The 17427-nt window shown below is 47.1% G+C and overlaps 1 protein-coding gene across 6 annotated transcripts in view; it reads left to right on the forward strand.

Annotated features, from left to right (window-relative positions):
• LOC116973674 (sine oculis binding protein homolog) overlaps nucleotides 1–17427 on the forward strand; it is a 259428-nt gene that overhangs the window by 192010 nt on the left and 49991 nt on the right. For 4 of the 6 annotated variants that reach the window (XM_033021956.1, XM_033021954.1, XM_033021958.1 and 1 more), the window contains one exon: nucleotides 13100–13120. The exons of the other annotated variants lie outside the window; for them this stretch is intronic. In XM_033021956.1, coding sequence (XP_032877847.1) covers nucleotides 13100–13120 — 21 coding nt within the window. The remainder of the gene's footprint in view (nucleotides 1–13099; nucleotides 13121–17427) is intronic. 6 annotated transcript variants of the gene reach the window in all.

Consider the following 17427-nt stretch of genomic DNA (forward strand, 5'->3'; position numbering starts at 1 on the left):
CATTATGATCAAAAGAAGGCCTGCACTTGCCAGATTTAGATCCATCACACAAGGATTGGAGAACAGCTAACTCTTTGAGTCTTGCAGTCGTATTCTGCGCACTGCCAATGTAAACCCAATTGAACTATGGCTCCAACTGCCTTGTTAGCGCTAGGCCTCTTGGGGTAGTGTTACGTCCCAGATGCCACTCACACAACATGTTGCTCGTAGAATTGTGAGGAAATTCTCCGTCATTTCAGTCTTTTAGAGATATAGTTCGGATTAGTTTAGAGATATACCCTCCTCGGCCCACCCAGTCCGCACCGCTCAGCGACCCCACGTACTAACGCTATCCTACACGCACGAGAGACAATTTACAATTTTTTTACAAAGCCAATTAACCTACAAACCTGTACATCCATCTTTGGGGTGTGGGAGAAAACGTTTCCACAATAGACAATAGGTGCAGAAGTAGGCCATTCGGCCCTTCGAGCCAGCACCGCCATTCAATGTGATCATGGCTGATCATCCCCAATCAGTACCCCGTTCCTGCCTTCTCCCCATATCCCCTGACTCCGCTATTTTTAAGAGCCCTATCTAGCTCTCTCTTGAAAGCATCCAGAGAACCTGCCTCCACCGCCCTCTGAGGCAGTGAATTCCACAGACTCACCACTCTCTGTGAGAAAATGTGTTTCCTCGTCTCCGTTCTAAATGGCTTACCCCTTATTCTTAAACTGTGGCCCCTGGTTCTGGACTCCTCCAACATCGGGAACATGTTGCGTGTCCAAACCCTTAACAATCTTATATGTTTCAATGCGATACCCTCTCATCCTTCTAAACCGGAGCACCCGGAGAAAGCCCACACGGTCACAGGGAGAACGTACAAACTCCGTACAGACAGCACCCGTAGTCAGGATTGAACCCGGGTCCCTGGCACTGTAAGGCTGCAATTCTACCGCTGCGCCACCGTGGCACCAGTGGTCTAAAGTGTTGGATAATTAACATGAGCCATGACAACCATGACCTCCGCTCAAAGTTATTTTTTGCAAATAAAACTGCCAGTTGCATAACTATCATTCTCTATATTTTAAATTCCTTTGACAATGTATTAAATCATGTTCATAAGTTCTAGGAGCAGAATTATGTTTTTCAGCCTATTGAGTTTACACCGCCATTCAATCATGGCTGATCTATCTTTCCCTCTCAACCCCATTCTCCTGCCTTCTCCCCATAACCCCTGACACCCGCACTAATCAAATATCTGTCAACCTCCGCCTGCAAAGTACCCAAATGACTTGGCTTGTGGCAATGAATCTCACGGATTCACCACCCCCTGACTGAAGAAATTCCTCCTCATCTCCTTTTAATGGTGCCTTCTTTATTCTAAAGCTGTGCTCTCTGGTTCTAGATTCTCCCACTAGTGGAAACATATATGTATAGGCATGTAAGCTGAAAGCCTTAATTCAATAATGGGTCTTCCCTGTTGTTCGTGGTTCAGCTACTGAACTGCCTTCTCCTCAACTGAACTGCTTGGTGGTGCAGAGGTAGAGTTACTGCCTCACAGCGCCAGAGACCCAGGTTCGATCCTGCCTACGGCCAATGTCTGTGCGGAGTTTGCACGTTCTCCCCGTGACCGACCACCTGGGTTTTCTCCGGCTGCTCCGTTTTCCTACCACACTCCAATGACGTGCAGTATAGTCACTTGTGTGTGGGATAGCGCTGGGGTACAGGGTGATCGCTGGCCGGCCTGGACTCGGTGGGCCGAAGGGCCTATTTCTGCACTGTATCTCTAAAGTCGTCACGATGTGGGTTCCACATGAGCTTGTTGATTGAAACCAGCATTCCTTTCTCGAGCTGTATCTCTGCTCCACATCACACAGCACCTATTAATCTCAAATTTGCCTCAAGGCTTATGAATTGTAAATGACTTTTCCAAGTTAGCATTCACAACACAGCTGACAAAGTGAGTAAAAATAGTCAATGTAGGTTTATAGTTGCTCATTATGCTTCCCGGTCTATTGATTCTTCGTGTGACGTGCAAGTTACGACGCCCTTTGATACCTCCATTTTGCAGTTGTAAACTTTAGAGATACAGCGCAGAAACAGGCCCTTCGGCCCACCGAATCAGTGTCGACCAGCGATCACCCCGCACACTAGCACTCTCCCATACGTGAGGGACCATTTACAATTTTACCAAAGGCAGTTAACGTGCAATCTTTTACGTCTTTGGAGTGAGGGGAGGAATCCGGAGTATCGAGAGGAAACCCACGCAGGTCATGGGGAGAACAGGTCAAACTCCGTACAGACAGCACCCGTAGTCAGGATCGAACCTTGGTCTCTGGTGCTGTGAGGCAGCGGCTCTACCACTGCGCTACTGCATCCTTGTGTGTATGCTAGCCCTTAGGCGGAAATCCATCACTATATAAATGCATTTCAATTTCTAACTGGCCAATCTCTCTGCCAGTCTGGAGGACATAAAGTGCTGGAGTAACTCAGCGGGTCAGGTAGCATCTCTGGAGAACTTGGATAGATGACGTTTCAGGTCGCGACCCTTCTTCACACCCAAGAATCTTCTATACCTGTAACTTTGCCTATCCATGCTGCCTGACCCACTGAGTTACTCCAGTACTCTGTGAAACGTCACCTATCCATGTTCTCCACAGATGCTGCCTGACCAGTTGAGTTACACCAGCACTCTGTGAAACGTCACCTATCCATGTTCTCCACAGATGCTGCCTGACCCGCTGAGTTACTCCAGCACTCTGTGAAACGTCACCTATCCATGTTCTCCAGAGATACTGCCTGACCCACTGAGTTACTCCAGCACTCTGTGAAACGTCACCTATCCATGTTCTCCAGAGATACTGCCTGACCAGTTGAGTTACTCCAGCACTCTGTAACGTCACCTATCCATGTTCTCCAGAGATGCTGCCTGACCCACTGAGTTACTCCAGCACTTGTGTATTAACCAGCATCAGTATTCCTTGTTTCTACTCATTGTCAGCCCGACAGTAGTCATCCATTTAGTGCTAGTCTGAACATGAAGATGGGCACTTTTGGCTTCAGCCTGCCTGAAATGATCAAATCTTGAACCTTGCACATTTACACTACCCTACACACACTAGGGACACTTTTACAATTATACCGAGCCAATTAACATACAAACCTGTACGTCTTTGGAGCGTGGGAGGAAACTGATCTCGGAGAAAATCCACGCAGGTTACGGGGAGAACGTACAAACACCGTACAGACAGCACCCATAGTCAGGATCGATACTCGGGTCTCCGGTGCGGGCAGCTCTACCGCTGTGCCGCCATTTCTTCACACTTGGAGGCTACAAATGAAAAAAGGTGTAAAGAGACGGGCACAAATAGCTGCAGTAGCTCAGCGGGTCAGGCAGCATCTCTGGAGAAAAGGAATAGGTGAGGTTTTGGGTCGGAATCCTTCATGCCCTTTGCTGTCTGCATTTAAATACATTATTACGTGCAATATCTTCCTTGAAAATGTGCAGAATGAATGAGCAGAGCTGGTGAGCCTAGCTGTCAGGTAAATCTGGTTTTGAGAATAATTTTAAATCGGCACTCTGAGTTTAGCTTTGTTTACTGTCATGTGTACCGAGTTACCGTGAAAAGCTTTTGTTGCGTGCTATCCAGTCAGCAGAAAGACAATTCATGATTACAATGGATCCATTCATAGTGTACATGATAAGGGAACAAGCTTTAGTGCAAGGTAAAGCCAGCAAAGTCCGATCAAAGATAGTCCGAGGATCATCAATGAGGTAGATAGTAGTTCAGGACCCCTCTCTGGTTGTGATAGGATGGTTCAGTTGCCTGATAACAGCTGGGAAGAAATTGTCCCTGAATCTGGAGGTGTGCGTTTTCACACTTCTGCACCTTTTGCCTGATGGGAGAGGGGAGAAGAGGGAGTGGCCAGGGTGCGACTGGTCCTTGATTATGCTGCTGGCCTTGCCGAGGCAGCGTGAGGTGTAGATGGAGTCGATGGAAGGGAGGTTGGTTTGTGCGATGGTCTGGGATGCATCCACAATTCTCTGCAGTTTCTTGTGGTTTTGGATGGAGCTGTTCCCAAACCGTGCTGTGATGCATCCTGATAAAATGCTTTCTGTGGCGCATCGCTCTGCCTGTGATGGCATTGTCTCTAGAAATGCCATTTATGCTTTAATTATCACAGGCTTGGCCCAGCTCCAAGAGTGCCGAGCCTGTTTCCTCATGATGCCACTTTCCTTCAGAGCGCCAGTTCAGCTTTGCCTCTGCATCGGGTGGTAATTTACTCCCGGGTGATGTGGCCTCCTGGGCCGAGGATGTCATTTTCGGACAGTGGTGTTGCCGTTATAAAATACAAATCTGTCTCAGCTGTGCTTTCCCCGTCACAGAGGAAGCTGCCAGCGATCCTGGATAGAGGAAACCTGGATGTGTGATATTATAGTCAAATATTATAAGGCGGATATTATTAAATATTAATGGCGGTCACGGTGGCTCAGCGGTAGTGTTGCTGCCTTCCATTGAATGCAGCGCCGGAGGCCCGGGTTCGATCCCGACTACGGGCGCTGTCTGTACGGAGTTTGTACGTTCTCCCCGCGACCTGCGTGAGTTTTCCCCGTGATCTTCGGTTTCCTCCCACACCACAAAGACGTGCAGGTTTGTCGGCTATTTGGCTTGGTAAATGTAAACATTGTCCCTAGTGGGAGTAGGATGGTGTTAATTTGCGGGGATCGATGGTTGGCGCGGACCCGATGGGCCGAAGGGCCTGTTTCAGCGCTGTATCTCTAAACTAAATTTTCCCTCTAAGCGGCCGAAACTATTTGTTTTTTTGAAAGTTTGACTATGTGTTAGGGTGTTTGTGACGCTGAGATGTAACTAGTAGGCCATTGTGATATAAACTAGAGATTCATAATATCCTCACATTTACTGCCTCAACTGCACTGAAGCTGGACTGAGCAAACTGTATTAGACAAGGATGGTCGTGAACCAATAAACTGCTTTAAAGTAAACTCATCTGAAAAATTATTGCTTGTTGGTTGGGGGGGGGAAACAAATTAGATGGGTAGCAAGGTAAATTTTGATTTCATATTAGTGAGACTCGAGAACAAGTTTGCTCGATGACAGGTTGAAAGATTTAAAGGCAAAGATTGTGATCTCCCTCGAGGCTCTGACCTACATTGGTAATGTGGATAGACACAATTAAGACTGATATAGAGGTGAGGATGATTGCAAATTGTGCCATAAATCTTTTCTAATCTTTCCATAATGGAAGAAAAATGCTGTTTTAAAGGTACAGCATTGATGTCTTAGAAATTCTTAGTTTTTAGTCTTAGAGACACAGCTCGGAAACAGGCTCTTCGGCCCACCGATCTGCATCGACCAGCGATCCCCCAAACATTAACACGAACCTACACACACTATGGACAGTTTACATTCATACCATTAACCTACAAACATGTACGTCTTTGGTGTGTGGGAGGAAACCAAAGATGTCGGAGAAAACCCACGCTGGTCACGGGGAGAACGTACAAACTCCGTACCGACAGCAGCCGTAGTCAGTATCGAACCCGGGTCGCTGGTGCTGTAAAGCAGCAACTCTACCGCTGCGCCACCGTGCCGTCCAATGAAGGGAAAATAATAAAACGGGTAAGGAAGAGTTTTAATAGTGAAAGACCTGGATAGAGTGGATGTGGAGAGAACGTTTCCACAATAGACAATAGGTGCAGGAGTAGGCCATTCGGCCCTTCAGGCCAGCACCGCCATTCAATGTGATCATGGCTGATCATCCCCAATCAGTACTCCGTTCCTGCCTTCTCCCCATATCCCCTGACTCCGCTATCTTTAAGAGCCCTATCTAGCTCTCTCTTGAAAGTATCCAGAGAACCTGCCTCCACCGCCCTCTGAGGCAGAGAATTCCACAGATACAGAATTCCACAAGTGGGAGAGTCTAGGACCAGAGGCCACAGCCTCAGTATTAAAGGACATGCCTTTAGAAAGGAGATGAGGAGAAAATTTCTTTAGTCAGAGGGTGGTGAATTTGTGGAATTCATTGCCACGGACGGCTGCGGAGGCCGTCAATTGATTTTCTTAGGCAGAGATAGATAGATTCTTAATTAGTACGGGTGTCAGGGGTTATGGGCAGAAGAATGGGGTTCGGAGGGAGAGATAGATCAGCCATGATTGAATGGAGGAGTAGACTTGATGGGTTGAATGGCCTAATTCTGTTCCTAGACCTTGCGTACCTTATGTATTAAGTCTGATGGATTATCACATTCAGTGGCGCCATTTAACGGACGGCACGGTGGTGCAGCGGTAGAGTTGCTGCCTCACAGTGCCACAGACCCGGGTTCCATCCTGACTATGGGTGCTGTCTGTACGAAGTTTGTATGTTCTCCCGATGACCTGTGTGGATTTTCTCTGAGATCTGGTTTCCTCCCACACGTACATGTACATGTTTGTAGGTTAATTGGCTTGGGATAATTATTAATTGTCCCTAGTGTGTGTGGGATAGTGTCAGTGTGCGGAGATCGCTGATTGGCGCTGACGCTGTGGGTCGAAGGGCTTATTTCCGCGCTGTATCTCTGAACTGAGGGTGGTCACGGTGGCGCAGCGGTAGTGTTGCTGCCTTGCAGCGGATGCAGCGCTGGAGACCCAGGTTCAATCCTGACTACGGGCGCTGTCTGTACAGAGTTTGTACGTTCTCCCCGTGACCTGTGTGGGTTTTCTCTGCGATCTTCGGTTTCCTCCCACACTCCAAAGACATACAGGTTTGTAGGTTAATTGGCTTGGTAAATGTAAAAATTGTCCCTAGTGTGTGTAGGATGGTGTTAATTAGCGGGGATCGCTGGTCGTCGCGGACCCGATGGGCCGAAGGGCCTGTTTCCGCGCTGTATCTCTAAACTAAATTTTCCCTCTAAGCAGCTGAAGCTATTTGTTTTTGTGAAAATTTGACTGCATGTTAGTGTGTTTGACCCTGAGGTGTAACTATAGTAGGCCCTTGTGATATAAACTAGAGATTCATAATATCCTCACATTTACTGCCTCAACTCCACTGAAGCTGAACTGTGCAAACTGTATTAGACAAGGCTGGTCGTGAACCAATAAACTGCTTTATTTCACAGTACGATGAACACGCAGACTGGGATTAAATTGCACAATTTATCTTTGGTTAGTGAATAGTAAAAATCAGCGGCTGGTCTTGCTTGGTTTCAGCAAGACTACTCCAGCACTTTGCAAGGGCAGCACGGTGGCGCAGCGGTAGAGTTGCTGCCTTACTGCGCCAGACACCCGGGTTCAAACCTGACTTGTCTGTACAGAGTTTGTACATATTTACAGATTACAATTACATATTCAATAACAATTACAATTGCATCTTCGGTAATATTGGAAATTGTCCCTAATGTGTGTAGGATAGTGCTAGTGTGCGGTGATCGCTGGTTGGCGCAGACTTGGTGGGCCGAAGGGCACGTTACTATGCAGTGTCTCTAAACTAAACTACATTTTTAGACCTCGTAAAAAGCTTTGGGTTTTTTTTCTCATAAGAGGCTTTAAGAGAAGCATGTGGACATGCAGGGAATGGAGGGATACTTGTCATCAAAAAAATTTTTCACACAGAGAGTGGTGAATGTCTGGAACTCCCTGCCACAGTAGGTAGTTGAGGCCAGTTCATTGGCTATGTTTAAGAGGCAGTTAGATGTGGCCCTTGTGGCTAAAGGGATCAGGGGGTATGGAGAGAAGGCAGGTACAGGATACTGAGTTGGATGATCAGCCATGATCATATTGAATGGTGGTGCAGGCTCGAAGGGCCGAATGGCCTACTCCTGCACCTATCTTCTATGTTTCTATCAAGTTCAGCACAGGTATTACGGGCTGAAGGGCCTGGTCTAGTGCTGTACTATTCTATGTTATATCTTCTTTGTAAAACTGGTCTGCTTTCCAGAATGTTCAAGAAGGAACTGCAGATGCTGGAAGATCGAAGGTACACAAAATTGCTGGAGAAACTCAGCGGGTGCAGCAGCATCTATGGAGCGAAGGAAATAGGCGACGTCTCGGCCCGAAACGTCGCCTATTTCCTTCGCTCCATAGATGCTGCTGCACCCGCTGAGTTTCTCCAGCAATTTTGTGTACCTGCTTTCCAGAATCCTATTTTTAAAGAACCCTTCTCCCGTCATTTCTGCCTTATTATCTCTCCTTGTTCACTGTAAGAAATTGGGGTTATGAGCATTTCAGTGTAGTTGAAATGTTTTCAATTGCTGAGACACGGCAAGGCTTATTAACTGTGCTATTCAATGTGGACAATTTCAGAGACAGCCCAGTGTCATTGTCTTCTCATAGTTTAGAGATACAGCACGGAAACAGCCCCTCGTTCCACCGAGACCACAGCGACCAGCGATCACCCCGACCGTACACACGCACTGTCCTACATGCTAGCGACAATGTACAGAAGCCAATTAACCTGCAAACCTGCTTGGCTTTGGAGTGTGGGAGGAAACCGGAGCACCCGGAGAAAACCCACGCAGGTCACAGGGGAGAACGTACAAACTCCGTACAGAGAGCACCCGTAGTCGGGATGGAACCCGGGTCTCTGGCGCTGTAACGTACAAAGAACTGCAAGTGCTGGTTTACAAAAAAAGACACAAAGTGCTTCCTATGCTTTCCTACTCTTGCTCGATTTACTCAATAGCCATAATTAGCACATTTTTGCCTGAGCAGGCCGGCCAAAAGCTTTTGTTTCATTCCACACTCTATAAGTGCACCTTACCAAAGGCTGCAGGTAGCGAAATCTAAATCGAGAACAGTTTTGGGGGATGCTAACGTCGTTGTCCAGGAACAGAGCCGGAGACATGGGTTCAATCCTGGCTGCAGGAGATGTCAGTACGGAGTTTGTACGTTCTCCCCGAGACCATGTGGATTTTCTCCGGGTGCTCCGGTTTTCTCCTACGCTCCAAAAACGTCCAGGTTTGCAGGTTAATTGGCTTTGGTAACGTTGCCAGAAGGAACAGATGCTGGCTTATACCGACGATGGACACAAAAAGCTGGAGTAACTCAGCGGGGTAAGATTGCATCTCTGGAGAAAAGGAATAGGTGAGGTTTCGGGTCGAGGCCTTCTTCAGACCAATAGATCCCCTCTCAGGGCAGCGCACAGAGTCTCCTAAAGACGTACATGTTTGTAGGTTAATCGGCCTCTGTAACTTGCCTCTAGGGTGTAGACCTAGGATGGAGGCTTGTACACTCTGGAGTTTAAAAGGATGTGAGGGGATCTTATTGAAACATATAAGATTATTAAGGGTTTGGACACGCTAGAGGCAGGAAACATGTTCCATATCTTGGGGGAAGTCCAGAACCAGGTGCAACAGTTTAAGAATAAGGGGTAAGTCATTTAGAACGGAGAAGAGGAAACACTTTATCTCACAGAGAGTGGTGAGTCTGTGGAAATCTCTGCCTCAGAGGGCGGTGGAGGCCGGTTCTCTTGATACTTTCAAGAGAGAGCTAGATAGGGCTCTTAAAAATTGCGGAATCAGGGGATATGGGGAGAAGGTAGGAACGGGGTACTGATTAGGGATGATCAACCATGATCACATTGAATGGTGGTGCTGCCTGCACCTATTGTCTATTGTCTATAGACAGGAAAACGGGATAGCATCGATTAAGTGTGAACAGGTGAACGATTTGTTGGCGTGGCTCTGGGCCGAAGGGCCTGTTTCAAAACTGTATACCTCAACTAAACTAACGTGACTCGGGTAAGAGTGACACTGACTCTGTGGAGGTTTGCATATGCGCTTGTGTCAACGTCATTATTGGCAGTGATAATGGAATCGACAATCTAGTTTTAAAACTCCTACCCAGGCCATTGAAGTTGTGACTTTATTTTCCAACCTTCTAATGTTCGAAGTGGAAATGCATGAACGTATTATAGACACAAAATGCTGGAGTAAAACTCAGTGGGACAGGCAGCATCTCTGGAGAGAAGGAGTGGGCGACGTTTCGGGTCGAGACCCTTCTTCAGACGTTCATCGGGGTTCTTTCTGTACGACTGCTTAGAAAGCAATAATCCATGTTTGCATCTGTACATCTATATTAAGATATTCATCTTTTGCCTCGAAAAATAATTTTTAAGATATTAATCAATCACATCTTTCATGAGTTGTAGGAACGGAATTAGGCCACCAAGTCTACTCCACCATTCAATCATGGCTGATCTATCTTTCCCTCACAACCGCATTCTCCTGCCTTCGCCAGATAACCCCTGACACCCGAACTAATCAGGAATCTGTTAATCTCCACCTTAAAGCCTTTTGTGGCAATGAATTCCACAGAGTCACCACCCTCTGAATAAATAACTTCCTCCTCATCTCCATTCTGTACTGATAGAAACATAGAAAATAGGTGCAGTAGTAGGCCATTCGGCACTTCGAGCCTGCACCGCCATTCAATGTGATCATGGCTGATCATCCAACTCAGTATCCTGTACCTGCCTTCTCTCCATACCCCCTGATCCCTTTAGCCACAAGGGCTACATCTAACTCCCTCTTAAATATAGCCAATGAACTGGCCTCAACTACCTTCTGTGGCAGAGAATTCCAGCGATTCACCACTCTCTGTGTGAAAAATGTTTTCCTCATCTCGGTCCTAAGAGATTTCCCCCTTATCCTTAAACTGTGACCCCTTGTTCTGATTGATGATTAGGATGACTTCAAATGATTAGGATTGTACAGCCTCCACCGAATGGCCTCAGTCCTGTTCTGCTGTGCTCGATTGAGGAGAGCATTAGGTGGCACGGTGGTGCAGCGGTAGAGTTGCTGCCTTGCAGCGCCCGACACCCGGGTTCCATCCTGACTACGGGTGCTCTCTGTACGGAGTTTGTACCTTCTCCCCTTGATCTATGTGGGTTTTCTCCGGGTGCTCCGGTTTCCCCCGACACTCCAAAGACATGCAGGTTTGTACTATAATTGGCTTCGATAAAAATTGTAAACTGTCCCTAGTGTGTAGGATGCAACTAGTGTACGGGCTGACCGCTGGTCGGCGCGGACTCAGTGGGCCGAAGCGCCAGTTTTCGTGCTGTATCTCGAAAACGAAAACAAAAAAAACATGACAAGTTACATTGTACAGCCGACTGCCCGAAAGTTCCACATATCATCCACATTTTCTGTTGAACACCACACTTTTAGCTGCCTTCACCTATCAAGACAGGGAGAAAGCAAATCCGGTAAGACTTTAGATTTACTAGAATGGCACCTGCATTAGAGGGTATCTACTACAAGGAGAGGTTGGGCAACCTTGGTTTGTTTTCGCTGGAGCCCCAGAGACTGAGGGGAGACCTGACCGGTACCTGGACGGGACTTCGAAGGCTGAGAAGCCGAGGCGAAGAAGTAGAAGCCAAGATACCGAAGGAAAATTAAAAATCCCCGCCTCCCTCCCGTCTCCTCCCGGCCTGTGATGTGATGGATGCAGGGTCTGGACCAATCACTGACAAGGTCTCGGACAAATCCTGTCCCCGGAGACATCATGTCCGTTCGGTGGCTTTTCGACGTCATGTCCGTTCTGCGTATTGTCCTTTCGGCGTGGAGTCCGTTCGGGTTCGTATCCTTTCAGTGTCGTGCCCTTTCAGCTAATTGGCTTTTTGACGTCGTGTCCATTCGGTTATTCGGCTTTTCGACGTCGTGTCCATTCTGTTATCTGGCTTTTCGGCGTCGTGTCCGTTCTGTTATTTGGCTTTTTGCCGTTGTGTCCGTTCGGTTATTCGGCTTTTCGGCGTCGTGTCCGTTCGGTATCTTGGCTTTTCGCCGTCCACTTCTTCGCTTCGGCTTCTCGTCCTTCGACGTCCCGCCCGCACACGAACCTGGCCAGCATATTAAATTATGAGAGGCATAGACTTTAGATTTTAGAGATACAGCGCGGAAACGGACCCTTGGGCCCACTGAGTCCGCGCCGACCAGCGATCACCCCATACACTAGCGCTGTCCTACACACTAGGGACAATTTTACCCAAGCCAATTAACCTACAAACCTGTACATCTTTGGAGTGCGGGAGGAAACCGGAGCATGCAGAGAAAACCCACGGAGGTCACGGGAAGAACATGCAAATTCCCTACAGGCGGCACCTGTAGTCAGGATCGAACCCGGGTCTCTGGTGCTGTGAGGCAGCAACTCTACCACTGCGCCGCTGATAGGGAAGACTGTCCGAACCTTTCTCCCAGGACGGAAATGTCCAAGACAAGAGGGCATAGCTTTAAGGTGAATGAACCAAATGTATACGAGCTGTGTGGGGGATGATTTTTACACCGAGAGTGAACGTTCTGCCTGGGCTGGTGCTGGAGGCAGAAACGGAGGCGGTGTTTAAGATGCTTTTGGATAGGCACCTGGATTTCCAGGGAATGGATCATATCCAGGCAGATGAGATCAGGAGAAAGGGGTTGAGAGGGAAAGATAGATCAAACATGATTGATGGCGGGGAGTCCAGAACCATGGGCCACAGTTGAAGAATAAGGGGTAAGCCATTTAGAATGGAGACGAGGAAACACTTTTTCACACAGAGAGTGGTGAGTCCGTGGAATTCTCTGCCTCAGATGGCGGTGGAGACTGGTTTTCTGGATACTTTCAAGAGAGAGCTAGATAGGGCTCTTAAAGATAGTGGAGTCAGGCGATATGGGGAGAAGGCAGGAACGGGGTACTGATTGGGGATGATCAGCCATGATCACATTGAATGGCACGGTGCTGGCTCGAATGGCCGAATGACCTCCTCCTGCACCTATTGTCTATTGTCTATTGATGGTCCGAACGGCCTAATTCTGCTCCTGTGACTTACGAACTTACGAAACATCGTTTGTCCATTCCCTCCACAGATGCTGCCTGTCCCTGCCCGCTGAGTTCCTCCAGCACTTTGTGTTCTGCTGCTTACACTTTGTTAGGTCTGCCAACTGAGAACATGGTTGGAAGATGTGGGCAAGACTATAGAGAGCAACCCAACACAACACACCAACCCCTGCACAAACTCACTAGCTCAACAGAAGTCTTTATTTGCCTAGATTCAGTCCAGTTTTAACTTTACTTTTAAAAACTATTACAGGGCAAAGTTCATTGCATTTGTCATTAAAACTTTTTTTTCTTTTCTTTTTTTTTAGGATAGAATAAAAGACACAACAGTAAGAATCTTTTTTTTATTATTATGATAGAATATATTTACTCTTTTTAATTTATTTATGATTCTGTTTCACAATGGCACAGTAATTCCCTGATTGTATCCTCTTGTTAATAAGTAGCATAATCCCCCTGTCCCACTTGGGAAACCTTAACGGAAACCTCTGGAGACCTTGCGCCCCACCCAAGGTTTCCGTGCGGTTCCCGGAGGTTGCAGGTGGTTGCCAGAGGTTGCAGGTAGTGGAAGCAGGTAGGGAGACTGACAAAAACCTACGGGAACCGCACGGAAAGCTTGGGTGGGGCGCAAAGTCTCCGGAGGTTTCCGTTCAGGTTTCCTAAGTGGGACAGGGGCATTACAAACGGCCACGTTTAGGAGGTGGTAATCTCTGCTTTACAGAATCTGGAGACCACATCTGGAGTATTGTGTACAGTTTTGGTCTCCTAATTTGAGGAAGGACTTCCCTGTGATTGAGGCAGTGCAGCGTAGGTTCTCGAGATCGATCCCTGGGATGGCGGGACTGTCATATGAGGAAAGATTGAAAAGACTAGGCTTGTATTAGAAGGATGAAGGGGTGGTTCTTATAGAAACATATAAAATTATAAAAGGACTAGACAAACTAGAAGCAGGAAAAAATGTTCCCAATATTGGGCGAGTCCAGAACCAGGGGCCACAGTCTTAGAATAAAGGGGAGGTCATTTAAGACTGAGGTGAGAAAAAACTTTTTCACCCAGAGAGTTGTGAATTTGTGGAATTCCCTGCCACAGAGGGCAGTGGAGGCCAAGTCACTGGATGGATTTAAGAGAGTGTTAGATAGAGCTCTAGGGGCTAGTGGAGTCGAGGGATATGGGGAGAAGGCAGGCACGGGTTATTGATAGGGGACGATCAGCCATGATCACAATGAATGGCAGTGCTGGCTCGAAGGGCCGAATGGCCTCCTCCTGCACCTATTTTCTATGTTTCTACAACAATTGTCAGTAACATATATAAAGACGTGGAGAAAATGTTACAGAATACTGTAGGCAAGTGAGCAGAATCTACAGGGCAATACGATGGCGCAGCCGTAGAGTTGCTGCCTTACAGTGTCAGGGACACGGGTTCGATCCTGACTACGGGTGCTGTCTGTACAGAGTTTGTACGTTCTCCCCGTTTTCTCCGGGTGCTCTGGTTTTCTCCCACACTCCAAAGATGTTGCGATTCTGCTGTTGGAATAACCAAAGTCTCACACCGTGTTTAAGGTCCAAATACTTTATTAACGTTACAGCATAGGTGACTTCATACTGGCACGTTACTCTATAAGTGTGAGAACAAGGCAGGGAAGCTGTCTGTTAAACTAGTGAGCGTATGACAAAGTATGACTCATAGCATGAGTGAGACTGATCTACAAAATACATAGAAACATAAAAAATAGGTGCAGGAGTTGGCCATTCGGCCCTTCGAGCCTGCACCGCCATTCAATATGATCATGGCTGATCATCCAACTCAGTATCCTGTACCTGCCTTCTCTCCATACCCCCTGATCCCTTTAGCCACAAGGGCCACAACTAACTCCCTCTTAAATATAGCCAATGAACTGGCATCAACTACTTTCTGTGGCAGAGAATTCCACAGATTCACCACTCTCTTTGTGAAAAAACAATTCTCATCTCAGTCCTAAAAGACTTCCCCCATATCCTTAAACTGTGACTCCTTGTTCTGGACTTCCCCAATATCGGGAACAATCTTCCTGCATCTAGCCTGTCCAACCCCTTAAGAATTTTGTAAGTTTCTATAAGATCTCCCCTCAATCTTCTAAATTCTAGCGAGTACAAGCCGAGTCTATCCAGTCTTTCTTCATATGAAAGTCCTGACATCCCAGGAATCAGTCTGGTGAACCTTCTCTGCACTCCCTCTATGGCAAGAATGTCTTTCCTCACGAATGTAGGTTAATTAGCTTGGTGTGTCTGTAAAATTGTCCCCAGTTGTGTAGGATAGGGTTAGTGTGTGGGGATCGCTAGTTGGTGCCGTCTCGGTGGGCCGAAGGGCCTGTTTCCACGCTGTATCTCTAAACTAAAGTGAACTAAAAAGAGCATGAATAATGGGGATCTACAGGGCAGCGTGGTGGCGCAGCGGTAGAGCTGCTACCAGCGCCAGAGACCCGGGTTCGATCCTGACTACGGTTGCTCTCTGTGTGGAGTTTGTACGTTCCCTCTGTGACCGCAAAGATGTAATGGAGCAATGAATCAGAGATAGAAACAAAATGCTGGAGTAACTCAGCGAGACAGGCAGCATCTCTGGAGAAAAGGAACATGTTTCATGCCAAGGCCCTTCTTCAGGCTGGCTTTGATCAATACACACAGCCTAATCCTGCATTTCTTACATTTTGCCCACACCTTGTAGCAATGGTTTTTTTTCTATTCAAGCAATTAAATCCCTTCCACACTCGATGTGCCAGATAGGTCAGTGTTATAACAGCAATAGTACTACAGGTGCAGCAAGCCAAAAGTTTTAGGATCAAGGCCAACTCCAGAAACATCAAAACAACTCCCAATGTGTGGATGAACTTAGATTTCCGCTTTGGGTAAAAACACCCAACCTCGTTTGATCTCAGAAGCTAAGCAGGCTCAGATCTGGTTAGTACTTGGATGGGAGGCCCCATGGGAATACAGTTACCTTACACCGTCAGAGACCCAGATTCGATCCTGACTACGGGTGCTGCCTGTGTGGAGTTTGTACGTTCTCCCTGTGGCTGCGTGGGTTTTCCCCGGGTGCTCCGGTTTCATCCCACTCTCCAAAGACGTACAAGTTTGTGCATCAGTTTTCTTCTGTAAATTGTCGCTGGTGTGTAGGATAGTTCTAGTGCAGTGCTCCTTAAACTATTTCAGTGTTATTCACCCTTCAGTCTTTGTCACAAAATTTAATCCACCCTCGACTAAATTTTCTCATGTTTTTTTTTGAAATTTTCGTCTTATTCTCACACGAGCAAAAAACATAAATTAACTCATTCACCCCAAAATAATTTCATTCACCCTTGGGTGAACCATTCACCAGTTTAAGAAGCACTGTGCTAGTGTACGGGGTGATCGTTGGTCGGCGCGGACTCGGTGGGCCGAAGGGCCTGTTTCTGTACCATATCTCTAAAGTCTGAAGTTTAAATCAAATATCTGGCCTGAAATCAGTGCTCTTTAGAAACATAGAAACATAGAAAATAGGTGCAGGAGGAGGCCATTTGGCCCTTCGAGCCAGCACCGCCATTCATTGTGATCATGGCTGATCGTCCCCTATCAATAACCCGTGCCTGCCTTCTCCCCATATCCCTTGATTCCACTAGCCCCACTCTATCTAACTCTCTATTAAATCCATCCAGTGACTTGGCCTCCACTGCCCTCTGTGGCAGGGAATTCCACAAATTCACAACTCTCTGGGTGAAAAAGTTTTTTCTCACCTCAGTCTTAAATGACCTCCCCTTTATTCTAAGACTGTGGCCCCTGGTTCTGGACTCGCCCAACATTGGGAACATTTTTCCTGCATCTTGCTTGTCCAGTCCTTTTATAATTGTATATTTCTCTAAGATCCCCCCTGAACCTTCTAAACTCCAGCGAATACAAGCCTAGTCTTTTCAATCTTTCCTCATATTTCTTTCCTTCATCTTTCCTTCATCTTTCCTTCATCTTTCTCTCATTTTATATGGCAATATTTTAGAAAAGAGTAGCAATTCAATTAACTTTTTGTATTAATTGACTGTCGGTAATATTTTTTTCTTGTTAAGAAGGAAAAACTTCCTGACTGTCACTGATTAGTTTAGAGTTACAGCATAGAAACAGGCCCTTTGGCCCACCGAGTCCATGCATACCAGCGGTCGGTCACCCGTTCACACTAGTTCAATGTTATCCCACTTTCTCATCCACTCCCTACACACTAGGGGCAATTTATACAGAGGCCACCTAACCTACAAACCCGCACGTCTTTGGGATGTGGGAGGAAACCGCAGCATTCGGTCTAGATGTGGGAATAAATCAGAGCATGTCCACACAGTCTCAGGGAGAACGTGCAAAGTCCACACAGGTAGCACCCGAGGTCGGGATCGAACCTGGGTCTCTGGCGCTGTGAGGCAGCAGCTCTACCCGCTGCCCCACTTGTACTTCCCTTGTTACACAGTGGACGCAGCTGATGCCAGGGATTATGGGGAGACGGCAGGCGGATGGGGTTGAGAGGGAGAGATAGATCGGCCATGATTGAATGGCGGAGTAGACTCAATGGGCCGAATGGCCTAATTTCTGCTCCAATCACTTGTGAACATGCTCGAGAGCTTATTTCTGTGCGGTTAATAATGTG

Source organism: Amblyraja radiata, chromosome 5 (assembly GCF_010909765.2).
Source record: "Amblyraja radiata isolate CabotCenter1 chromosome 5, sAmbRad1.1.pri, whole genome shotgun sequence".
NCBI lineage: Eukaryota > Metazoa > Chordata > Chondrichthyes > Rajiformes > Rajidae > Amblyraja > Amblyraja radiata.